At 49.8% G+C, this 26401-nt stretch overlaps 1 protein-coding gene across 1 annotated transcript in view; it reads left to right on the top strand.

Moving 5' to 3' along the window:
- Xxylt1 (xyloside xylosyltransferase 1) overlaps nucleotides 1–12660 on the top strand; it is a 141015-nt gene extending 128355 nt beyond the window's left edge. Inside the window, exon 4 of the mRNA XM_036204030.1 lies at nucleotides 10198–12660. Coding sequence (XP_036059923.1) covers nucleotides 10198–10594 — 397 coding nt within the window. The 3' untranslated portion in view covers nucleotides 10595–12660. The remainder of the gene's footprint in view (nucleotides 1–10197) is intronic.
- The last annotated feature ends 13741 nt before the right edge of the window (nucleotides 12661–26401 follow it).

The following is a 26401-nucleotide window of genomic DNA, read 5'->3' as shown; positions in this document are numbered from 1 at the left end:
AGCTTTGATCTGGGTTTTTTAATTCCATACTTACATTCACTCACATCGCTGTTGTCTGTTTTGGGTGAGCCCAGGCTGCATCCCTTGCTCTCCCGCATATGCTGCAGCTGCAGCTGGTCACTGGCACACCTGGGAGGAGGCTAGGTGAGTCTTCTCTGCCTTCCCGAGGAGCACCCCAGACACAGCAGGGCTTCAGGAGGCTTATCGGGAAAACCCGAAGAATAGAGTCGGTCAGAACATAGCTGATGAGGAGCCCAGGAACATGTTGCAGTTTGAAGAGAGGAACATCTCCCCAGAAAGTCAGCAGTAGGGTAGTGGGCAAGGAGAGTCTCTAACTAAGCCTGTGGGCATGGGTGAAGGTGAGGTTGGCCAAGGTCAGGAAAAGGAACTTACATGTTTGCCTTGGGCCATCCTGGAAGAAGGGCCTTACAGGCCAGCGTCGCCAGCTGCCCCCATCTCCCAAGCCTGGTCCTGAGCTTGGAGAGCATGTGTAATGGTAGGAGGGCACATGGGCTGCCACTGAGATGACCCCAGTGATGGGTGTCACACCATTAAGACTGTAACGCACTTGAGTTGGAAAAGCCAGAGAGATTCTTCTTATTCAGACTCGTGTACATGGATGATCCTGTCCTCCAAGGAACTGGCCAGGAGAGAGGCTCAGGTTCAGGCCTTATAGCTGTCCTAGGGAGGAGGGGACTGAGTTCCTCGGCTGTGACCAGGCCATGATGTTGGGAATGGGTACCTTCAGGGAAGACTCCACTACCACAGGGTTCCATGTTTTTAAGCCAAAATGAATGAGGAAAGAGGTTTCAGGGGGTAGAGAATACTTCCTCCCTGCTCGTTCCTTCTGCCCCAACACATCTCCTCAGACTGTGGCACTGAGGGAGGTAAGGTAGGTCAGACACCTTCTCAGGAGACCACCTGGAAGAGAGGGAAGGAAAGAGGCAGAAAATTAAGACACACCCACACACACACACACACACACCCTCATACACACACACACACACACACACACACACACACATACACACACACATACACACACACCCTCATACACACACATACACACACACACACACATACACACACACACACACACACACACACACACACACACTGAGTGCTATACCTATGGACACTAGGAAAGAAAAGTAAGGATTAGGCAGAAGTGTGTCCTTTCAGTGACTACCTTGTGCACTACCCCCGAACAGCATGTGGTGAGGTGCTCCTCACTAGAGACCACCCATACCCAATACTGGACATGTCAGGGCTTTGCTGGCAGTGGTAAGGAGGTTTGAAACTAAAGCAAGTAACCAAAACACACAGAACACAGCCTGCTGGGGGCACATCCAAGGAGAGAAAGAGATGATTGCTGGGGTCCAGTGACCACAACATCCCCTTGAAGTTCTACAAGCTTCCTGGCTTATAAATCCCAGTCTTGGCGTGCCACCAAGGCTTTCAGAACACAAACGGATCCTCTAGCTAATGAGTCCATTGAACTGTTTTGGGAATTGAGCCCCCAGACAGGCAGTGATTTGGCCAGGGTCACCTACTGATGGGTCTGAGAGCCCACACCTGCTCTGACAGCAGGAGACGGCGTGTGGGCTTGGCAGCTACCCTGCTCAGTGAACTTGACGTGTGCTGAGCTTCTGTGATCTCATTGGACATGTTGAGCACTATACCTGCATTATCTCATGATGTGCTCTCAACACCCTATGTACAGTCAAGAAGCCAGGGGCGAGGAGAGTAAAGTGCCTTTTCCAGAGGACCATGATTTGAATGAAGCCCAGGCTGAGACCAGCTGCCCTACAGCCTTGCATCCCTGACCTCTTCATGCATGGGGCATAGAAGGGGGCAGTATCCCCTCTCACTCTCTCCATATCCATGAGCATATCATTCTCCTAGAGGCTCCCACCCAGGACCCTAGCAGAGTAAGAGGGTACGGCAACTGTTAGCATAGAATTTGTAAAGATTTCAAGTTGCCACATTACTTATTTTATGGTCATTTAAAAAAAAAAAAGGCAATGTTGATACCACTCTTAGAATCTTCATCTCAAGAAAAACAGTTTAAATCTTAAAAGGGCCAGTACCATAGCACAGCTGGTAACATGTAGACCACACAGACTTGACCAGGGCCAGTACCATGGCTCAGCTGGTAACGTGTAGATCACACACACCTGACAACCTGACTTCCATCCTGGAGCCACATGGAGGTGGAAGGAGAGAACAAACTTCACAGAGCTGACCTCTGACCTGTATACATCCCCCCAAAACACACACATATAGACACATGTGTGCATGCACACACACACACACACACACACACACACACACACACACATCATCATCATCATCATCATCATAATAATAATAATAATTTTTTTAATTAAAAAAAGGGATCAAGGTGGCTGGAGAGATGGTTCAGCGGTCAAGAGCCCTGGCTGCTCTTCCAGAGGACCTGGGTTCAATTCCCAGCACCCACACGGTGCCTCACAATCAATTGTAACTCCAGTTCCAGGGGATCTAACATCTTCTGGCCTCAGTGGCCACTGCACACACATGGCATGCAGACATACATGCAAGTAAAACATCATATGAATAAAAATAAATGAATCTTAAAAAGAGAACAACAAACAAACCCAAACCAACCAGAAACTAGCTTCTATTCTTCTGAGTAGACCCTGGGGCAGCAGCAGCAGCTGTTCTGGGGGCTTGTCAGAAATGCAGCTTCTGAGTGGGAACCTTCATTTTAACGGGGTCCCAGGTGAGCGCATGTCCGCACAGGACATTTGAGAAGGACTACTCTGTGACATGCTTCTGAAAGCAGGGTCCGCCTCTAGTTCTTTGTCCCCCACAGTGGACTTGCCCTGTGTCTGACATATGAGGTCCTCAGTGTGTATGGCTCTGCTGCCACTGTCTGAAACCTTGACCATAACCCATGCACAGATGCGCAGTCCGTGAGCTGGGCAGGTCTGCTTCAAGGGAAGGGGAGGGTGCCCTCATTCCCCTGGGCTTAAGAAGTCATAGTTTGCTGAGGCCTTGCTACCTACGCCCTTGCTTCTGAGTGAGGCAAGTCCCTGCACCCCCTGCCTTGTGAATCAGAACTCCCCTTTCAGTGAAGGGCACTAGTGTGGCTGGTGGAGTTTAACTAGGGACACAAGGTCAAATTCCACACATAGCCCTACATATTCCTACCACACACACCCGCATTCTGCTCACTGTCCTGGAAAACACCCCATCATGTGTCCCTGGCCCTTTCTCCTGTGACCTCCAATGCCGCAGGGCTGTGGGGAGCAGTGAGCCAGCCAATTCCAAAGGTGACACTGGCTGAGTCTCCACCCTGATGAACATCCCTCCCCTTGCCTAAATTCAGGGCAAGGACAGGACTGGGACTTTAAGCTGGGGCCAGTGCCCACCCAAGGCCAAGTGTTTGGGATCCTTGAAAACTAGTGCTGTTATGAGACTGTTTCTCACTCTAGCCCCTCTTTCTGGGTCTTAGTAATGCTCTGGTGCTCCCCTCTTCTTGACAAATTCTTGAGCCTGGTCCCCCATCTCCTTCAGTTTTTCTCACTACAAGTGGGAGACAATGGCCCTCTCCCCACTTAGTCATTTAAATACCAGCATGAATACAATTAAAGGCTTAAACAGGGCCTGGTACATAGTAAGTGCTCACTAAACATTACCCATCAGCATCCTTTTCCCAGTCTGACCTGCACTGGGTGTGCTTTCCTGTCCTCCCTGTAACCTCTGTGACAAGGTGCCAACTGCCTTCCCTGTGTTCCATTCTGTTCATGTCCTCTCCATTCCACATGCCCTGCTTCGTGGTCTCCCTTGCTCCTCCCAAAGGTCACTGCCACCTCCTGGGCACTGTCAAGTTCTTACCATCTGCAGCTTTCAACACTGGAGAGGTGCCAGGGGTCAGCTTCGACTGGGAAGGAGCCAGGAGAGACTGTGATGCAGGGAATGTGACCCAGGCAGTTCCAGAGAGCCCCGGAGGTAAGCGTGACATCCTGATGTCGTCACCACAGAGGGAACTGTTTCAGTGACTGGAGCCCAGTGCCACTAGAGGCAAGGTGTCTGGCGGGTCTCGTGCCTGCCTCAGATGGCCAGGTTGAGGAAGGAGCAGAGGGCGCCCTAGTGGCAGAGCAGAAAGGAAGACGGTGGGTCATGGTGATGAGTGTCCTGGTGATGAGCGTGGTGATGAGCAGTGAGGTGCCAGACTGCAGTGTGGGGCTCTGGATGGTAGAGGGAGCTGCGTAAGGATCAGGGAGAGCGGCAGCAAGCTTGGTCTCTACTCGGGGTGAGTGCTGAGGTACTTGGTGTGATTCTATTCTGATCAGCGTGTTTGAAAGCCAGGCAGAGTGGGCAGTTCGCTCACACACACATGGGCACCCCTCATCTCCTGGCACACAGTACTCTGTGGGTGCCACCTCAGGACTCTGCCAGCTGGAAGGCTGTCACCGCTGTATACGCTACTTTTATCATCGCTGGGACAAAACATACCATAGAAGCAACTCCTACTCGGACTGGTCTTTGGCTCACGGTTAGTGGTGAGGAGGCATGGCAGCATGTATGGCACGTGGAATCATCTCCTGCCTGGGGTGGCCCCTCTCTGAGGCAGCAGGAGGGTGAGGCTCACTCACATCTCAACAGACCAGAAACCAAAGATCAGGGCCAGAAATTGATCAGGCTCCACCCCTAAGGCCCACCCCAAGGGGCCCATTTCCTCTCTCTAGGCCTTACACCTTAAAGTTTCCACAGCCTCACAGGATAGTACCAGCAGCTGGGGACCAGGGGTTCAAGCACATGACATTTTTAGGGACATTTCAGACCCAAAGAATAACAGGCCCTGAGAATTTACATCTCTACGACTGTGAGCAAAATAACCCTCTTTTTAAGTATAAAGATGAGAGCTGATGTTAAAGGTAAAACCTCAAGAAAGACTGAGCGCATAAGGAGAGGAGGTTGGGGGAAGGCCGGCCAGGGATGCCTGGACTGGATACCTGGATCACAGGGCTGAGTGGGCACAGTGGGGCCTGCAGATCCAACTACAGGGTCTGTATGGCCCTGGGCTCCTCTGAGAATTCTGCAGCAGAGAGGGACCCCAAGGCCTGAGTTAGTACCAGATGCTCGGGTGTCAGTGTAGAGGACAGGTGGCTGGTATTCTCCTGGGCTGGGATCTTCCTGACACCACCTCTTCCATCCACCAGATGTCTGGGCTCTGCAGAAGTCTGGGGTGCCTTCTTTAACCCACATGTCCAGCCGTCCGCTGGGCTTTCCTATATCTCTGTTCCTCCTCTCCTTCCGTTCCCGAACCTCCCAGCCTGCACTTGGCCTAGCTCCTTTAGTACCTGGCTTGCTCTTCCCCTTTTCCAGGTCCTCCTCATGCAGCCCTCCCAGAATCTAGCCCGTCTGTGCACTGTAGTTGTTTGTGGGGTGGAGTGATGACGGTCTCCCAACCCTGCCCACTGTTTTCCGGCTCCAGGACAGGGTGGGAGAAAGGCCTGTGGTTGAGATTATACCCAGACAGGTAGGCACAGTGTGAAGCACCTGCTCCTGAGTGGCATGACATGAAGCCCACAGCTTGGTAAGGGCTCCACACCTCTGCAGGACCTGGCTGGGGGGCAGACCTCAGACTGAGAATACCGTTCTTCAGGGCTCTAAGGACTATAGGCGTGTGGAGGGCTGTCTCGTGGAGTATCAAGCCTTGCTATCAAGGCTGCCCATCCCCTAGGATTCCAGCACCTGTTTCTGTAGCCCATGGAGATTGACTGGTCATAATCTATGCAGCTGTGGGAACTAGACAGCATTGTAGGTCAACTTTAGCATGCCAGACTCTGGCACAGGAAGCCATGTTGAAACAGAAACCTCCAGATGGCTAGCTGGGTGGACAAGGGCTGGTTGCTTAGTTACCACACCCTAGGCAAGCTGGGCAGGTAGGGAGGGGCGTTTACAGAGTCAGCCCTCCTGTGTTGAGCACATACAGTATCAGACAGGGCCATTCTTCCTGGGCTATGTCCGCCCTCTACTCCCGGAACCCACTGGAAGTCCCATGAGAGAGTATTATCCTCTCCCTGTCCCCAAACCAAGACCTAAGAAGCTCAGTGGCCCACACAGTTGGCTTTGAGTCCAGGCCTCAGAAGTCTGGATGGCGACATTAATAATGAGATGAAGATGAGCCACGATGGGTTCCCCATCTTCATTTCTACAGAATTATGGGTGGAACTGTGCATTGCTGCATGCCACCTTACAGATGTAAGTTGGTAAAGGAGTCGTGGAGTGGGGTGACCCCTTATCCGGGATGTCTGCTGAAAGAAGAATGGGGACTAGAGAGACCCACACACAGGGACTCACCCCCTGCAGGTGGAGGCCAATGTCGGGCTGCAGCCACCATCAGAAGCCAGGGCAGCATGAAGCAGCTTCTTCCTCACCGCGTGCAGAGGCGGCCAGCTCTCCACCACCATCTTGTACATCTAGCCCTGCGGTCACGGCAGGCTGAGTTTCTGTTGGATAGGCTGCCTGGCTTTGCTGCTTTCTGCTAGGACCTAGTCGGCTGATGACCTCAGAGCTCAGGCACATGGAGGGAAAAGTGAAAGGTGGTGGCAGATGTGACTCTCTACAAAGCTTGGCTCTTGTAACAACACCACCCCAGTGCCCTGCATGACCCTCCCTCCCAAGCTGAAGGCCTCAGTGAGGCAGAGTTCAAAACCACACCAATCCCTAGGCTGGCTGCGGTCTGTTCTGTTCCCTAGTGTGCGGATGGGTGGTAGTCCTGACCCATTTAATGAGGTATGCATTAGCTGCTCCCTCAACAAGTACCTCCCTCTTCCCTGCCTTCTCCCCAAGACCTCCTTCCAGGCCCTCCCTCCTTTGTGAGATTCTCTTTGTTTCTATTACGAATAGCTCAGTGACCCTGGAAACTTTGTTATCCTCCTAGGCTGGGCCAGGGGCAGAGGTACCATGAGTCTACAGAACATGCTGGCCGGAGAGGCTCGGTGGAGGCTATTCCTCAGGGAAAGCAGGCAGGAGAGGGTCAGGACTTAGAGCTCAAGGAGAGCTCTGGTTTGTGTCTCTTATAGGGTCGACTGGGCTCTGTTCTGCTGGAGTCCCCTCCTCTCCTGTCTGCCAGCCTGGTTCCACCCCTGAGGACTGGCCCACCTATGCCCAGGGGCCCTTAGCCTGAGAAGCCGAGGGCTCTGCCTAGCCCCATGCTGTCTCCCATGTCGGGGACATGGAGTTTGCCAACTCAATTCCTGGCGTGCTGACGAAGCTAGTGTTTATAGCCAAACCCACAGTTCCTACAAGGGCCTCCAAACAAGGTCGGCCATGTGCCGCTCAGCCGCTTCCTCCCCTGCCATGCCCCGTGCAAGGTCTTGGCTTTTGGATACCCAGCCCCTTCCAGGAATGTACCATCCGGAGGAAAGAGCTTGAGGGGGCTTCATTTGTATTTTTCCAGCAGGCCTCACTGACTTCTGGAAGGACTCAGTATTTACAGTGGACCATCTGTGCAGGGCTTATTTCCCAGGTGAAGACTATTTCCAAAGAGAAGAGAAAACCTTATCCATGCTGTTATGGCACCCGGGTGATCATGGGGAGTGGAACAAGACCACACAGGAGAGAGTGGATGCGTGTGAGAATGGACCAGGAAACTTCTGGAAGATCAGGACTCAGAACCCCATACCTGCATTCATACAGGAGACCCGTGGACATAGCTAGCCAGCCCCAGGTCCCCGTGAGGAAGGGGCAGGATGTATACTGACCTGATTCAGAGTGGTTCTTAAGTCTGGTCCCCATGCCCTTGGCCTTGAGTATGTGGGCCAGGTTCAGAAATGTGTTTGGAATTCACGCGCTGCTCATTGGAACGTTAGCCTGTGGAATCTGAGGCAGGCAGAGATAAAGACCGCAAAAATCAGAAGCCCTGCCTAGCTGACCAAAGACCACAGTGTCCTGGGAGAATGTGAGAGGGCTGTGCAGTCTACCTCCAACCCTACCTTTGTGGCAGCTGAGGAGAGCTGGCGCCACCAGCTCCTGAGTAAGCGCTCCCTCGCCACATCCCTGTCTGCTAACTCAAGCCTGTGCAGTTGCCATGTAGGCCGGAAGACAGCTGATACATGTCCTCTGGGTTCTGGGGTCATCTGGGATGGCAGAAACACTTTGACAAGGCACACAGGTCATTTTGTGCTTAGGGAGGCATTAGTTCCTTTGCAGGCTAATTCTGCTTTGGCAGACACAGTGGGAACTTGTTATTTCCAGTTTCCTGCTCCTTTTGCTTATGATACATCAAAATGTGCTGATCCCCCATCCTGGCTCTTGGTTACAGAATGCCTCTGCGTGCCTGGTGAGGTCCTGGCCATGGCGTTCCTTGGCCACCTGGGTTATAGTTTCCACCTGGAGATGTTCTGTTTCCTCTCCCAAGCCTAGCAAGGCAGGGGTCAGGCTACCTTTTGGCTACTCTTGATACAGAGAGGGAAGATCTGGGGAGCCCCCAAGCAAGAGTATCCCCCCGACCCCCCACCTGTGAACTTGTGAAGGGTAAAACCCTTTCAGTGCATCTGAGCCCTTGTCCATGGTGGATGGCGTGCTCGGTGTAGTGACTCGGTCAGTATCCTTACCTTGGCCTGCTCCCTGCTGCCAACGCCAAAGGCCTTTCTTGCTCACTTCACCCTTCCCAAGGCCCTGTCATCTGGGAAACCTACATGAGGTAGAGTGCCCAAGGACCCTGTCCCTCCAGCTAGCCCTGATCCCTTCCTGGGAAGAGAAGGAAGGAAGCAGTGCCCAGAAGTGGAGCGGAGATGAGGTCTCCATACCTCTCTCTTTCTCCTTCCTGGCTCTCTTCCTCCTTGCCAAATGCCCCTGACCTCACCATTGGAAGAGGAACCCAGTACATGGATGGTGCAGCATCTACTCCCCGTTGGGTCTCCTCCTCGACCTGTGCTGACCCAGGTCTCTAGTAGACGTGTAGCTAGCTTGTAACCTGACCCTGAAATTAACCACTTGGGGGTAGGGTAAAATGATGAAGTGTTGTCACGCTGGTGGTCCCATCATGGCAGGCTCTGTGGGCAGGAGGACCTCAGCATCTCAGCTTGCTCCGAAGCTTATCTTTGCCAAGGTTATTATCAGCAGGCAGGCGCCAGGTCAGAGCCAGATCCCCACTCATCTCAGCCCGTTCCTGACCAGACGCTAACAATGGGCCTGTGTGCTCCACTGGTTGGTGTCCCAAGGGCATGCTTTTCCCTTACCGAGATCAAACTGTCGGCTGCCTTTCTGACATGTGAGACCACAAAGAAGGCTTGTCTGTCCCCTTGCTGGGGTCATGGGTTTGAACCAGAGAATGGGCCTGCTGCAGGTCTTGAATGCTGGGGCTATGGTTTGCTTTTGACAACAACTTGCATGTCCTATCCTGTGAACAGTCTGATGCATTTCTAGGCTGGTGTAGCCATGATGCATTCCCCACCTTGATGACCCAGGCTTGCCCTGCTCATCCCAGACACTGCTTCTGGGCATTGTCTGTGAGTACAGGTTTGGGGACATCATTCCCACCATCGCTGTAGCACACAAGATCTTAGAAAGGCTAGGAAGCAGAGTGACCAGTGCTCTAAACCTGGCAATCACAGGAAGATTTCTAGATGTTTCTTCCCACCTCCAGATGGAAGTATTTGGATAAAAGGCTGAGAAGGGTCATTTTTCTGAATCTGCTAGAAAAAGACCAAAATCGAGGTGGCATCTCTTCCAAATGCCATAGTCCCTCATGGCTCCATACAGCTGCTTTTCACCCTGACTTGTGAGTGAGTATATGCCTAGATATCATCTCTGGATCCCAGTCTCTACGGAGCCCCTCAGAAATGCTACGCTGGGGGTCATGAATGAAGCTCAGTCTAAAGCAGAAAGCGTGTTTAGTTCAGTCTGAATTTGGCTGTCTGTGACCTCACCAGTCATCATTCAGAGCCTCTTCCCCCTTGTGTCTTCTCTTCAGGACCGTAATGACAGGGGCTTAGAGTGTGTGGAGGTGGGGCTGGATTCGAGCTCTCACTGGGCTAACTGCTGGTGATGTGATGCAGAGTCTGAGCCTCAGAACGCTTCTACTTTTGTCTCTGTGAAACAGAAGGAAAGATGGTCACGGTGAAGGCCCAGGAAGCAGTCTGGCAAGCTCATTCACCCCAAATGAGGATAATGATGGTTTGTTTCTCCCCTTCACAGGCACACATTCTGGCAGTTCCGCCATGAGAACCCCAAGACCAGAGTTGGGGACCCTCCACCTGAGGGGCTCCCTGGCTTCAACAGTGGAGTAATGCTGCTGAACCTGGAGGCCATGCGCCAGTCTCCGCTCTACAGCCATCTGCTGGAGCCGGCGTGGGTACAGCAGCTTGCGGACAAGTACCGCTTCCGGGGCCACCTTGGGGACCAGGACTTCTTCACCATGATCGGCATGGAGCACCCCGAGCTCTTCCACGTGCTGGACTGCACCTGGAACCGGCAGTTATGCACCTGGTGGAGGGACCATGGCTACAGCGATGTCTTCCAGGCATACTTCCACTGTGAGGGCCACGTCAAGATCTACCATGGGAACTGCAACACCCCCATCCCGGAGGACTAGGCGCGGGCTCACCCACCCTGCCCGTGGCCCCCCGGGCCTGGGAGGAACTAGTGACTCTTCAAAGGTGCCCTTTGGGGTCCAGGTGCTGCAGGCCTCCCAGCTGGCCAGTCCCTGAGCAGTGGCCACCCAAAGACACTGAGCTGAGCACTGCTGGAGCTCAGGCTGTTTCCCTTCAGGGCACCGTGAAGGACAGACCCAGATACCCTCCGTAGGTGGTTAAAGATACGGAAGGACAAGATCCCTTGTCCACATGGAATCAAAACCCCTTTGGAAAAAAACTGGCTTTTGCTAGGCCAAGTTAGTGTTGAGATTGACAGGCTTCTGTTTTGTGAGAAGGAGCAGTGCTGCTCTAGATCCCGGTGAGCACTGAATGGGTGAGTCGGGGTCTTAACAAGCAGCTCACAGTCCCACATCCTTCCCCAGGAGGCTTTGTTCCTTCTCTCCAGAGGTTCGCGCTGCTTGGGCAGGCTTCTCTTTAGGTAAGGCCTCCTGGGCCAGCTAGGAGGCACATAATCGTCCCCTTATTATAGTCCTCACGGCTCTTCTCTCCCCAGTAGACCCCAGAACCCATTTTCCCTTGTCCGTCCACCTGCTCCCGGTGACCTGACTGTACTAAGGAATCGAATCTACCATCAGCGAACAGAGATTGGCTATGCTGAGGCATGCACTAGGATTGTCCAGACTGGGGAGATTCACTGCAGAGTATAGTTCACTGATGCAACTAGGTGGGCTTGGAAAGGGGTGGCCTGGGCTGTCGCTGGGGTCTCTGGCATGGAAAACAAACCCATACTTACCTATGGCACCTACCCCTTCCTAGAAGAGTGCCCATTTCTTTCCTTGTGCTTGGGATGGGCTCTGTAACTCAGCTGCCCACGTGAAGCCGCCACAGGCCATGCCCGTACAATCCAGCTCATGTCCTCGAGCAAGAAATGTTAGCTCCTCATTGTATTTTCTTTCACCACGAGTGAGAACAGCTAATAAATAGTCTCCGAGAACACTTGGTTCATGTTGGTTGTTCCCTGACCAGAGTCTCCAGGGGCCTGGGGCTCTGAATGAAGACAGGACTCACTATCAGCCAGAGCACCTAAAGGACCCACGGGAGGCCTGCAGGGTGGCAGAGGTGGTGTTGCTATGTTTGGTTCTAAGTACAGACCCATTTCGTTCTGGCCTTTGCTAGATCCGTCTGCTGCTGGGGACGGAGCAGCCCTCCCCGTGTGCTGCTTCTTAGCCCAGACCTCACAGCTGCATTCATGCCTGGGGAGGCAGCGCACACTCCCTCACTAGCCCTCTGCTGGGGCCCAATTCATCTCTTCTCCTGGCTACTTGATTTTCTATTTATAGCTTCTGGTTATTAGATGCCTGCTGTGTGCCAGGCATCATCTTGAGGACTTATATGTGCTCTGGATAATCAGGAAAACTTCAGCAAGTTCATTCCAGTTCTAAAACTTACATATGAAAACAGATGGACAGAGCCCTGTGCTGTGGAGGTTGCTGCAGCTCTTTATTGTACAAAAATGTTGGAAACAGCTTAAAAATGGTGACTAGGGAAGTAGATAAATCATGCATATGGCAACCACATAATGGAATATATTAAGATCATTTTAAGGAATATTTAATGTACCAGGAAATACTTAACTCTAGTGAGTTAAGAATACAAAATATAAGGTTGTATGTATGTCCTTTTATTTTTTAAATTACACATATGTGTGTATCTATATGTATTTATGTACAAACGAACATACATGAAGTACGTATGTATGTATGGAAAGGGAGATTGAAAGAACAAGCCTATTCTGTATTTTGTTAGTTCAACTCCTCAAAGACCATACTTCAAACACATTAACAAAACAGTTATCTCAATGCGGGGAAGAAGTGGATTAAAAGCCAGGGAGTTTTTTTAACTCACAATAACAGCAGAATTTTTCATCAATAATTAAAGTGTTTCTAAAGCTACAAGTGTCTTCCGATATTGCAAGAAAAACAGTAAGCCAGATACTCAGAGCACAGCAGCATCACCCACTTACTCTGTGTGTGTGTGTGTGTGTGTGTGTGTGTGTGTGTGTGTGTGTGTGTGAGAGAGAGAGAGAGAGAGAGAGAGAGAGAGAGAGAGAGAGAGAGAGAGAGAGATTGATTGATTGTGGGGCAGCGTTAAAAGACAACTTTGTGGAGTCAGTTCCCTCCTACATTTACATACTGTCTTAGTCAGGATTTCTATTGCTGTGAAGAGATACTGTGACCACGGCAACTCTTAGAAAGGAAAACATTTAATTGCGGCTGGCTTACAGTTTCAGAGGTTCAGTCCATTATCATCATGGTGGGGAGCATGGGGGCATGCAGGCAGACATGGTGCTGCGTACATCTCGATTAGAAGGCAACAGGAAATCAGCTGAGACACTAGGCGGTATCCTAAGCATAGGAAACCTCAGAGCCCACCCCCACACTTCCGCCAACAAGTCTGCACCCCCTAATAGTGCTACTCCCTATGAGATTAGGGGGCCAGTTACATTCAAACTACCACAATTACCCACTGCACCAGCCCCCCATTTACTCTTGAGATCACCCTCAGGAGGTCCCCCTCACCTGTCACCAGTGGCTTTGGCCTCTGGTGAATGTAGGGTCATAGACAATAGGAAACCCAGCCAGACTGGCAAAAGCCGCTGTGGGTCCTTGGCTTGCCACAAGAGGTTCTGACAGAGGATGGAGAGTCAGCTCTGCGTGGGGTCCTGTTAGGATTCGTGTTGTGCATACATAACTAAAAGGCTGTGCTTCCTTTATTACATAGAACCTCCATTATCTCCTACATATCTGCACATGTAACTAAAATGGAGGTCCAAATGGCATTTCTGAATATATAAACGTTTATCTTCACTTATGTTAATTTCCATATTTTTCATGCTTATTTTGTAAAATGCAAAATAAATGTTATACATTTAAACATTTTAATTACATTTATTTAATATGCGTGTGTATCATGTGTATATTCACAGCCATACACATACACTATTGTACTGTGCATGGGGCGGTCAGAGGACTTGTGGGAAACTTGGGTGGTTAGGCTTGGTGGCAAGTGCCATCACCCGCTGAACCACCTTACCAGTCCGATGTACATTTTAAACCATTCTCCTCTATAATTACTAATAAGTGTCATCCTGCTATACAGATCATGGCTGGCCACGATTGGCGTCCCTGAAGAACAGTCGAGGGTGAGTAGGCTCTGGTCCTCACCTCTCCTGTGGCTGCTTCCCTTCTCTACAGAAAAGTAATCTAATAATGGCAGCACTAGCCTTGCTCCCATTTCCCACATGATAGTAGCCTTTGTGAACACACAAAGCCCACACTCCACATGGGCCGATAGCCTTTGGAAAGCTTGCAGGCTTAACTGTTGAGATTCACCCTTGTATGTGTGTCAAGTCAAACAGACTACAGCATCCCCCCCCCCCCCCCCCGCCCCACAACAGTGCATCATCAAGCCACAGAACAGTGGTTGGTTGGTTCAGTGGTACCCAACCCTGAGTGGGTACTTGCTCAAACCTCCTCCTGTTTCAACAACAGCTAGTTGGGAAGCCTGACTCTGGATGTAGAGGTGGGCAGGGTGGTACAGTGGAGAGAATGCAACCTGGCTGCCTGAATCTCCAGCTGCCCTCACTACCTGGGCCACCTTGGATAAATAAGGTCACCCCCACCCCTGTTTCTGAACCCCGGGGCTAGAAATCTGGCAAAGGGGGTCTGCAGGAGGAGAGATGTGTCAGGGTTTGAGAGTGTGAAGTACCACAGGTGCAAGGAAAGGTTGGTAGTTATTAAATATTCTTTCACAAACAATCAACTCCAGCTGGTGAGTTGATTACATGTGCTGCAGGTGGCCTGCTCCTTGCAGGGGTCCACCTTGGAGTTATTCGAATCACGCTGCAGACACCTATGAGGTAACTGGTTGGGCAACACGCAGGTAGCTCTCTGCCCTGGCCTCAATTTCTTCCTGCATCAAAAGGAAGGGTATCTAAGGAGCACCTCTGCTCTCCCCTCCCCCCCCCCAAAGCCACATGTGGAGCAGCAGCGGTGCTTAACACGAGCCTGCGGGGGGCACACGTGCAGTGCAGACCTTCCCCACCCACTCCCAGTTCATCACCCAGACAACAGGAACTCACATGGATGGGTGAGGTACTCCTTCATCCCTGTTGTGGGCAGGCAGGGTGGAGTGCAGGGAAACTGTGGAAGACTTGTTTGCAATCACAAAAGAATTACCTGTCCTGGGGGAGGGGGGAAGGAAGCCCCTCTGCTTCGCTCTCCCAACAGCTGGGCCAACCAAGATTTTGTCTTAACTTTAGGCTCTTGTGTCCAGCTACCAATGGGCCTCCCAGGCACTGCTTCTTTACAGGCAGATGGTCCTTCCATGGGTCACACGTGGGGAAGCACAGAGGCTTAGGAGACTAGGAGGAGCTGCCCTCATGAAGCAGACCCAGCCGCTCCTGGGGAGTGTGCCAGACTTGTGCAGAGGAGGCTGCTGTGATGCGGCTCAGATCCCAGAGCATCTCTACCCTGTCCTGAAGGGACAGTGCCACTACACAGCCACCTTCTAGAGGTCTGGCTGGCCTTGGATGTATGCAAAAGAGGACTCCCTCCCTCCCAAGCCAGCTGTTCCTCTCAGCCTCCCTCCTGAAGTGGAGGATTTGCTCCAGCCCTTCTCTGGGCCCCACAAGTGTCTGGGCTGGCGACAGGGCAGCAGCCTATGTGAGACCATGATGATAGTATGCAGGGGGCCTGTCTGGGACCTGGGGAAAACAAGTCACCAACACTTCAGTTCATGCCCATACCCATTCCTTCACCCTGTGGGGAATCTGTCTTCTTCCTCTTTAACCAATGTAACCTATTCCCATCCCCCAACAGACAGCTAGTCCAAAGTGTGTCCCATGTATCTCTATTTTCACTATGTGGCAGCCTTACTTGGTGTCTGTGGCCTGAATAACCTGAATAACTCACGCTTCCTTCATTCATTCACCACAGCCTGTTGGGTGAGACTGTTCCTGGAGAGACAAATGTCTATCCACCCCAAATAGGGAGCCAGTGACAGGCCAAGGTAACAAGGCCACCCAAGTCCAGCTTGGTGAACCGGTATTTAATGGTAACTTATAGGAGTATGGGTGAGGGGTTAGTTACCAGAAGCAGGTACAACTCAAAGGCAGCTGGATCTCTCCAAAGCCCACTCCCGCCTGGGAAAGAATGTCCCAACTGCTACAACCTCAGGAGTTCTGGTCCACTTGCAGACAGATGGGGGACCCTCCTCCAGGCCGCTGAGCTGCTCAGTCTCCTGTAGACAGCGATGCATCTGTTCTCCCAGGAAGGGATGGCTCGCCTCCTCTACAACACGTGACTTATGTGACTCTGGAAGTTTCAACTCTCCAAGCTTGTAAGGTTGGTTTCGTCCTCCAGTCTCCAGAGCCTCCCTTCTCTCTCTGGGAGGGAATACTTCAACTCAGAAGGAATCTTTTAATAAGGAGGCTGTACTGGCTGGTTGTGTGTGTCAACTGGACACAAGCTGGAGTCATCAGAGAGGAAGGAGCCTCAGTTAAGGAAATGCCTCCATGAGATGCAGCTGGAAGGCGTTTTCCCAACTAGTGAACAATGAGGGAGGGCCCATCCCATGGTGGGTGGGGCCATCTCTGGGCTGCTGGTCCTGGGTTCTATAAGAAGGTAGGCTGTGCAAGCCATGGGGAGCAAGCCAGTAAGCAGCTCCCCTCCATGGCCTCTGCATTAGCTCCTGCCTCTGGATCCTGTCCTGTTTGTCTTCCTGTCCTGACTTCCTCCAGTGATGAACAGCAATGCTGAAGTGTAAGCCTAATAAACCCTTTCCTCCCCAACTTGCTTTTTGGTCATGGTGTTTCATTGCAGCAATAGAAATCCTAACTAAGCAGAGATGGCCCCACTGCCTTTTAGTTAGCCCCACAGAGGCATGTGAAGACCGTCTGCATGCTACCAGCCTCCTCCACACTTCTCCTCACTCACTCCCCACATTGCTTACTCTGAGGAATTCCCACATAGTCCCCACCCATACACCCCCCCAGTCATTTGTGTCAGCATCCCTGTCCTTGTTCCTCGTGGGCCAGGTGACCTGTTCTTTGTGTTGTAGACCCAGGGGTCAAACCAGGACTGTGAGGTAGGTAGATACTTCTATTTCTTAAAATTTATTTGTGTGTGTGTGTGTGTGTGTGCATGCATGCACATGCAGGTACTGATGGATCCACTAGAGTTATAGGTGGTTGTGAGCTATTCAACATGGAGGCCAGGAATGGACCGTGAGTCCTCTGAAAGAGCAGCTAGTGCTCTTCACTGCTGAGCCATCTTCCCTTGACCAATACTTCCATTTCTGACCCAGTAGCAATGGAAGCCTTGCCACCCTCTCCAGCAGAAGCCTCATTGTTGTTGGTTGTTTTTGCTCTTTTTGAGGGAGGAGCCTGCCACCCAGCTCCCAAATAAGTCACACACTGAGGCTTATTCTTACTTATAAATGCCTGGCCTTAACTTGGCTTAGTTTCTTGTCAGCTTTCCTTAACTTTAAATTATCTTACTACCTTTTGCTTCTGGGATTTTCCTGGTTTCTTCTGTAAATTTTACTCTTACTCCATGGCTTGCTGGGTAGCTGGGTGGCTGGGCCCTGGAGTCCTTCTCCTTCTCTGGCTCCTTGATCCCTCCTCTAAGACGTCTATATATTCTCTCTGTCTGCCAGCACAGCCTCTCCTTTCTCCTGCCTCACTATTGTCCATTCAGCTCTTTATTAGACCATCAGGAGTTTTAGACAGACACAGTAACACAGCTTCACAGAGTTAAACAAATGCAACATAAGCAGAAGCAACACACCTTAAAATAATATTCTACTACAGCCCACTTTCCCTACACACCTCTATTTGTTTACATGTGTCTCTATGCGTAGACACATGTAGGTAGGTCATCAACATACTGGAGTCTTCCAAACGTCCTGACTAATCCTCAGCCAGCCCAGGCAAGAACGGTTTTCGAAGAGGCACAAAGCTGAAGACCGAGTCCATACGAGGTGACTAGAATGTCTGTGCTTGCAGAACATGTGTGCTATGGAGAGGTGGTTAATCCTCTTCTGTTCAGGCAACAGACACTGACAGCAGGGTTGATAATCTCCCACGGCTAAGTGCACACAGGCTTAGGGAAATGAAAGGGCATGGTCATGGTCACAGGCAGGCAGCTTGGTGGCAAACTTGGATCCATCACAACCTTGCTAACCTTTAAGGAGAATTATCCTCACCAGGAAGCCATGACAGCTTGTCACTCCAGCCTCCCCTCTTCCTGAGCTTCAGTGTGGCTCTCTTCTTCTATCTTTCTTCCCTTCCCAGTATCCTTCTGAGGCTGCAGCACCCTACCATCTCATGCTTTGAAATGTCCCAGGTGGTGATCTCAGTTTCCAGGCACCCAAAGCACCATGTGTTACAGCCTCCCCCTGCTCCTTGTCCCACACAGTGTGTGGGTATACTTTCACAGAGAGAGCTAGCTTCTATCCTGTCTTCATGGTCCATGAAAACCCGTCAAGGAATGGAAGGCCTGGTCTGTGTGCTCCCCTGGATGTGCCCAGGGCTTCACATGGCTCTCCTCTCCTGCCTTGCCTCCTTCTTTATATTTCTTCCTGCTGTTCTTCCATGGAGCCCCAGCTGGAAATGGAGGAAGGCTTATTGTTTAACTTTTTATTGATTCTTTGTGGATTTCACATCATGCACCCCAATCCCACTAATTTCCCCATCCCTTCATATCTACCCTCTGCCCTTGCATCCTCCCCCCCAAAATAAAATAAAATAAAATTAAATTAAATTAAATTTTTAAAAAATCTCATCATGGAAGCTGTAGTGTGTCACAGTGAATCACACAGTTTGCCCTTCAGTCCATACATCTTCACTTGCAAATGTTCATTGCAATGAGTCATCAGTCTGCTTTGTGGCCTCTAGCTTCTGCTACACTATTAATACTGGATCCTCAATGGGACTGGACCCCAGTTTGTATCAGATGTCCCCTGTTTGTCATCTGTCACATGTGCCTTCTTGCATGAGTCTTATGGGTTTTATAAGAAGAAGTAGTTCTATATATGGGTGATGGTAAGCATATCCAGAGGGCTGGAAATAAGGCTAGCAGCATCCTGTGGTCCTGGGTATGGCCTGTAAGAGGTAAGGGGCCCGAATGGGAGGTAAAGAAGAAATGAATAGGGCCTGTCTAAACTGGGGTCCTAACCAAGTGTAAGTTCTGGAAAGGCCCTGGAGGAGTCAGAAGAGACATGTGGTAAGATGGAGCTGCTAGGGGTGATCAGCAGAACATGTACCCTTTTTCAAAAACACAAACTGATCAGCCTTACTCTTGGATGCTCTCCTCACACGTGCATGGCTACCATCTAACACTGTACAGAAACCTGGAGCTCCTTCTCCCCCTCAACCTTGAAGACAGGAATAGTGTTTCAGGACGACACTGCCTGGCATGCTGTGGGAGCTCATTAAACGTTTGACCATAGGAATAAGCAGAAATAATACCACATTCTCAGGAGGAAAAATAGCAGCCATGGATTTGGGGAACGTGAGTAATGAGTAGGTATAGGCCCAGGAGCATCTGCCTCACAGGGTCCCAGTGGGGAGCAGAAGAGGAAGAGGTAGGAGGATCTGAGCAACCAGGCAGGTTTGGGGGCCATGAGTGGGGGCCCAGGGACCAACACCATGGCAGGAAAGTTCCCTGCCCCATTACTGAACATCTGTGTTTCCATTTGTCCTGTCACCAAGCTTAATGATTTTTCTGGAACTTGGCAGCCTTCATGATTGATTTGTTCCTAAGATGACTAACTATGTATTACATTTATTTATGCTGCAGAATATTACTTTAACTATGTGAAGGTGTGTTACATTTGCTTCTGATGCCTTTGTTAATGATGTAAGGATGTGTTACATTTATTTATGCTGCAGAATATTACTTCAACTATGTAATGTAGCTAGAGAGTTTTCTCTTTGGGTCCTGCCAAGCCCCAGCAGCCCACTTATAAAATAAACACACAGATGCTTATATTATTTAAACTGTTTGGCCTAATGGTTCAGGCTTCTTGCTAGCTGTTCTTATATCTTAAATCAACCCATTTCTATTCATCTATACTTTGCCACATGGCTCATGGCTTACCTGTACCTTACATCTCGCTTGTCATGCTGGCGGCTGGCAGTGTCTCTCTGCCTCAGCCTTCCACTTCCCAGCTTTCTCTTCTCTGCTTGTCCCGCCTATTCTTCCTGCCTGGCTACTGGCCAATCAGTGTTTTATTTATTAACCAATCAGAGCAACACATTTGACATACTGAACATCCCACAGCAATGTAAAGGTGTGTTACATTTGTTTCTGCTGCCTTTGTTAACAATGTAAAGATGTGTTACATTTATTTATGCTGCAGAACATTACTTCAACTATGTAAAGGTGTGTTACATTTGTTTCTGCTGCCTTTGTTAACAATGTAAAGATGTATTACATTTGTTTGTGCTTCATTGGTTTAACAATGTAAAGTTGTGTTGTATTTGTTTCACCTTGCCTGCCTAAGCCACCTGATTGGTTTAATAAAAAGCTGTACAGCCAAGATCTAGGCAAAAGAGGAATAGATGGGGCTGGTGGGCAAAGAGAATAAGTAGGAGGAGAAATATAGGCAAAAAAGGGGGGGAGAGAAGAGAATGGGGAGAAAAAGAGGGCCAGGGCCAGAAGCCAGGCAGCCAGCCAGCCAGACATAAGAAGCAGGAGGGGAGCTGGGCAGTGGTGGCCCGTGCCTTTATCCCAGCCAGCACTCGGGAGGCAGAGGCAGGCGGATCTCTGAGTTCGAGGCCAGCCTGGTCTACAGAGTGAGTTCCAGGAAAGGCGCAAAAGCTACACAGAGAAACCCTGGATAGAACAGAAAGGAAGAGAGAGAGAGAGAGAGAGAGAGAGAGAAGGAAAGAAAGGTAAAAATCCCCTGAGGCAAAACAAAGAAAAACAGATTGAAACAAGAGATAAGATAAGGCTGAGAATTCATAACTAATTTGGGAGCTGGTTAGTGGCCCAAAAGACAAAGCTTGCTACATACTTCTCCTGACCCCATGGGTCACAAGATTTCACAATTCACAAGCTCTGGAGTGGGGGGATGCGGCTTCTCTTTCACAGCCTCATTTTGCCTCACAGCAGTGCCCCTCGGGAAAGAGAAAGGAGAAGAACTATTATCACCTTGAGCAAGGACAGAATTATAACCATTGTGCATGTAGGGGAAACTGAGGCTCATCAAGGTGAAGTTACTTGCCAAAGCTCATCCTACTTGCACATCATAAGTAGAACTGGCTCCAGGACTTCTGATCCCAGCTGTCCTGTCACTCTAAGAGCAGGCTCCCGTGGCACGTGTGTATGAAGATGCCATGGTAAAGCCTAAGGCTTTGCACATTAATCTAAAAGAGCTACAAATGCGTAAAATGCTCCTTTGGTTTAAATCCAAATAAAACTACCAAACATTGCCAGGCATGGAGGCATGTGCCGTTAATCCCAGCACTCAGGAGGCAGAGGCTGCCAGATCTCTGTGTGTTTGAGGCCTACCTGGTCTACACAGCACGTTCCAGGCCACCAATGATTACATAGTGAGACCCTGTCTCAAAAACAAAACTAAACAGAAAACCAAACATGGCTGTGGGTGCTGCTCTGTCTCCAGCAACCACATCCATGATGGATGCCTTCTGGATGAAGGTAGATAAGATCCTTGGCCAGCAAATGTACCCTTTCATGGGAAGAGAAAACCAAGAAAGAAGTAGGTGACTGATCGTCTTAGGAAGTGGTGAGGGACACAAGATGCTATTTGACAGACAGTACTGGAAAGGTTTAGATGGTCAGGGCTGGCACCTTAAGGACTGAAAATGAGCAGGAGTCAGCTCTGCGGAGTCTTTGGGGTACAGGCAGAAGGGACAGCAAAAGTGAAGCAACTAGGGAGGGGAAACACTGTTGGGGTGATCAGAAGATCAGTGTGTCAGATACAGAGAGAAGGGTGAGGTGGGAGAGTGGTTCACAGAGATGCTGGGTCCTGGAGGAAGAAAGGAGCTGTTCATTATGGAGGGAAGATATCGGGATTTTCCCAGGAGCCTGCCCTGAGAAAATCCCTCCCAGGGTGTTGGGGAAGATGCTTCGTCCGGCATGGGGTTATCCGAGGGAAAAGAATCTATGTACACCATGCTCTTTTGTCCATTACTTTATTTCTCTAAGACAAAATTCTATCTATACAGCTTCAGTTCCATCCTGACACTCAGTTCTTCTCTGTCCTTTCTTTTTCTGTTCTCTCATAGCCCTACCTAGTGATAACTAAGCTCTTATGGTCCTCTTATAGCCCTAGTGATAACTAAGCTCTCGACCTTCATCTTCATCCTCTGTTCCTTCATTCTCCATCTTTCCTTCCTCTTCTCCTCTCCTTTCCTGATTCAGATCCACCTACAGTCTGCAAAAATTTTCCTTGCTCCTTATTCCTTGGCCCGAGCCAGTCTGCTTTACTATCTACAGAAACTCTGCCTCGTTCTCTTCTCCTGCTGCCATGGGACTCTGCCTCACCAGGAATTCTGCCTCCCCTTCACTCCCACCTGGATATGCAAAAAAACAAACAAACAAAAAAAAACAAAACCCTTTGTTCTGAGTCAAATGCTCTGGAATGCCATTTGGCCAGTCTGAGGAAGGAAATTCTGAGCTTCGTTTGCATAAGAAACAAAGCTGTGCATCTACAGTCCACCCATCTCCTAGGCTCTGTAGATCAGCAGTAGGTCTGAGAAGCTTATACTGTATGCCCTCTGGCCTAATAGTATATGAGCACACAAGAAATTCAAGCAAGAAACAGCTGAATATTAAAGGCTGAATAACACCAAATATTCCTCGATAAATGCCTCTCCTCTAGAAGAGATTCCTTGATCTTTCTAGGTATAGCTTTATTATATACAGCCGGATCTTTATAATATATTCTTACGGCTTGCAGATGTGAGGGTGTCATCAGGAAGACCGGGTGACAGGTATATAACAGTTCAGGTCAAGGTTCCAGGGGCTTGGGTTACAGACTCAGGTAGAGAAAGTGGAGCATCAGGCCTTTGAGGATCAGAGCTGTAGGCAGGGTTGGGATGTGCAGTGTGCTGGCTAGATGCATGTCAACTTGACACAAACTATAGTCATCTGAGAGGAGGAAACTTTAATTGAGAAAATGCCTCCAGGAAATCAGGCTGTGGGCCAGTCTATAGAGCATGTTCTTAATTAGAGATTGATGGGGGAGGAGGGCCCAGTCCATTGTGAGGGGGGCCACCCCTGGCTGCTGGTCCTGCACTCTATAAGAAAACAGGCTGAGCAAGCCAGTAAGCAGCACCCCTCCATGGCCTCTGCATCAGCTCCTGCCTTCAGGTTCCTGCCCTGTCCTGACTTCCTTCAGTGATGGATTATCACCTGAAATAAACCCGTTCCTCCTCAAGCTGTCTTGGTCATGGTGTTTTATCACAACAGTAAAAATCCTAACTGGGACAGGCACTATATGTGACTATACCTAGTGAGTGTCCTGTTGCTGACAGGAGGTTGGTTACAGGTTCCTATTAAACACATACAGCTCCCTAGCAAGCTGCCAGTTCTCGAGAGGGTTCAGAAGATGGGTCAGCTCTGGGAGTCAGCTGTATGGTTTCAGAAGCTGAGTGAGGACACATTGCTTCCCCTTTACCCTTTGGAAATCACCTCCAAACTGCAGAGAACAAAGGGCTGAAGTAAAACAAGCCTGATAAAGTAAGAAGATGTCTATAGCTCCAAACCGTGCTACACGGAGATAGGAAGTGGGCACGAGAGTGGAAAGTGATTTATCTGAGAAGAGAATACTCCTCTATCTGTATGCTCAAGAGGCAGAGGCGTGGACAGCAAGGAGCTGGGTTACCTGGAGGAACAGGAGTGGGAGGCACTAGGTGAGAAGAGAAGGAAGGAGGCCAGGAACATGGCAACTGGTGACAGGGACAAGGAGTGTCAATGTGACTGGAAAGTCGTCCCCACCCAGGTTGCCATTAGTACTCTCCCAGTCATGCAGGGGACGGGGACTTTATTCACTGAATAAAATGAATAAAATGGAAGGTCGGGGCACAGGATAGCAATAGTGAAGCCCAGCTGAGCAAGAAGCTGGGCAGGGTATGTACTGAAGGCCGGGGCTGTCCCACCTGCCCCAGCCAGGCTTTTATCCTGACAGACATTTCGAGGCACCCTTCTATTTTCTGTAGAAGCTGAACTGCCCAGGAAAGAGCTGTAACTCTTGACATCTGGGGGTCTAGATGGAAATTCCAATGGACCATCTGACCATCCTTCAAAGAAGCCCCGGATCCCCAGATCCCACTTGTGCAACCAGGTTTCCTGTTAGCATTTGGCCATAATGGGCTGGCCAATCTTCATCGGACATTCCAGGAAAGACTTCAACACAAAAGACAAGACTCAGTCAGAGGAAAACTCACTCAACTGGAATACACAAAGGAAAAGAAAATGTCCAATAAACTGCATCCTCAAAAAGCTTAGAAGGCTGCATCCATGAAGAGCAAATGAATCCTATAAAGAACAGTCAGAACCATCACATGTTCTTGGGAATTAGAAATGACGCTAAGATGGGAAATTCATGGGTGATGAGCATGATCGGGTGATAAATGTAAGGAAACCCCCAGAAAGAATTAGAGGGAAGCAAAGGCAGAAAACCGGACAAGAAAGACAGATTTTTCAAAACCCTGTCCAGCGGTGGTTCTAGAAAGAGGAAGTAGGGAAGTTGTTGCCAAAGAAATGATGAAGAGACATTCCTAGGGCTGGCAGACATCACTGCCTTGTCCAACAATTGAGACAGGAATATTGAAAACATCCAGTCATAGACCAGAGACCAATAGACCAGAGACATCTTCAGAGACAACAAGATCAGGATGTTGGCTTCCCCATTAGCTATCTTGGGGGACCTTCTGGAGGAAAACTGCTCCCAGGAGGAAGGAAAACAAAGAGTACATGGAGGCTGGGAAGTAGGCGGGAGGTAGGCGGGAGGTAGGCGGCCACTCTGAGAACCCAGCTGCATCCAGGAAAGCAGCACAGATGGAAGCTGAGGATGGAAGTCCTGGAGGAGACAGAACTGGTAAGATCAGTGGTGAGTTCTACCATGCAATACCCTATAGTAACAGTCCTAAATGTATAGAATGACCTAGCTAGATGGTAAGAGAAAGCTAAGCAAATTAAATCCATTAACTCCAGGGAAATTAAAAAATACATTCACTTGGCCTATGAGTGAAAAGATATTAGCATAATCATATCAATAGTATATTCAATAAATAATGAGATATAGAATTTTTAAATTATTTTTTTAATCAATAGCTTAGTGGAGGCCTTTGCTGCCAAGGCTGATGACCTGTGTTCTATCCCCAGGACCTACATGGTGGAAGTAGAGAGCCAACATCAGCAATTTGTCCTCTGTTCTCTGCATGTATACTGGGGCTGGAGAAATGGGTCAACGATTAAGAGCATGTTCTACTCTGTTTTTTGTTTTGTTTTGTTTTGTTTTGCTTTGTTTTTTTTTGTTTGTTTGTTTTGTTTTTTTGTTTTTTCGAGACAGGGTTTCTCTATGTAGCTTTGTGCCTTTCCTGGAACTCACTTTGTAGACCAGGCTGGCCTCAAACTCACAGAGATCCACCTGCTTCTGCCTCCCAAGTGCTGGGATTAAAGGCGTGCGCCACCACTGTCCAGCACATGTTCTCCTCTTGAGGACCTGAATTCTGTTCCCAGCACTCCTGTCACATGAATCGCAACCGCCTGGAACTCTAGCTCCAGGGGAGCTGACACCCTCTTCTGGCCTCTGTAAGCACTGCAGTCATGTGCTCAAGCTGGCACTTCTCCCTCCCTCTCTCCCTCCTTCCTTCTCCCTCTCTCTCTTTCTCCTTCTGCCTCTGCCTCTCTCCTTGACTTAAATAAAACTATTTACATTAAACGTTTAGACAAAAAGAAGTCACTGGTATTTAAAGGTTCAGGACTGGGTACCATTCCTAAGCAGAGTGCAAACAGTGAGAAGCAGAGCCAGCAGAGCACCCAGCAGACCCCAGGCGGGGCTGGGGCTCCCCAACACTTAGATGCTGATCTGAGGATGAGCGGCAGAGCAGGCTGCTGCAGGGGCGTGAGAGCGAAAGGCTAAGACTTTCTCAGAAAGCAGGAAGCTCCAAGAAGAAGGCTCTCACACCTGCTAACATAAACTGCCCCATCGGTAGCCTTGGGGCAGTGCCCTTGGCCCTTAACATCTGTCAGCTGGCGTACCCTCATTAATATCCCTCAGATGGGCTTACAATGTAGGGTTTCTGCCCAGCCAATGTGCCTCTTACAAAAACATCTGCTTTGGAAATCCCCGATTTAAAAAACAAAACCAAACAAAAGCCGTCCTCTGCATCTGCAGCATGGGCCTCTATTCTTGGCTGAGCTGATTCAGTATCCCAACGGCAATTCTTTGTTTCCAGGATAAATGCTACTTCCTCTGACCTTGGTGCCAACCTTCTTCAGTTAACAGAGGGAAACAAGAGTTGGGGGGGGTGGGGGTCAGAGGAACAAGAGGATCGTGGTTCAAGCAAGAAGGAGGGCCTGGCTGATACCTTGGACCCTGCAAAGATTACTAAGATTGAAATGATTTGGGGCCATGAATGCAATAGAATTTTAATCTGTATCCTTTAGACATAGCTTGCCAGCCTGGCCTTTCCCCTCAGAATGGATTTATAGTGAGTAACTGTCATTGTGGCCTTTCACCTCCTGCCCCCCCACACCCCATGGAGAAGA

This window comes from Onychomys torridus, chromosome 12, assembly GCF_903995425.1.
Source record: "Onychomys torridus chromosome 12, mOncTor1.1, whole genome shotgun sequence".
Classification (NCBI taxonomy): domain Eukaryota; kingdom Metazoa; phylum Chordata; class Mammalia; order Rodentia; family Cricetidae; genus Onychomys; species Onychomys torridus.
This window is presented reverse-complemented; position numbering and strand designations above follow the sequence as displayed.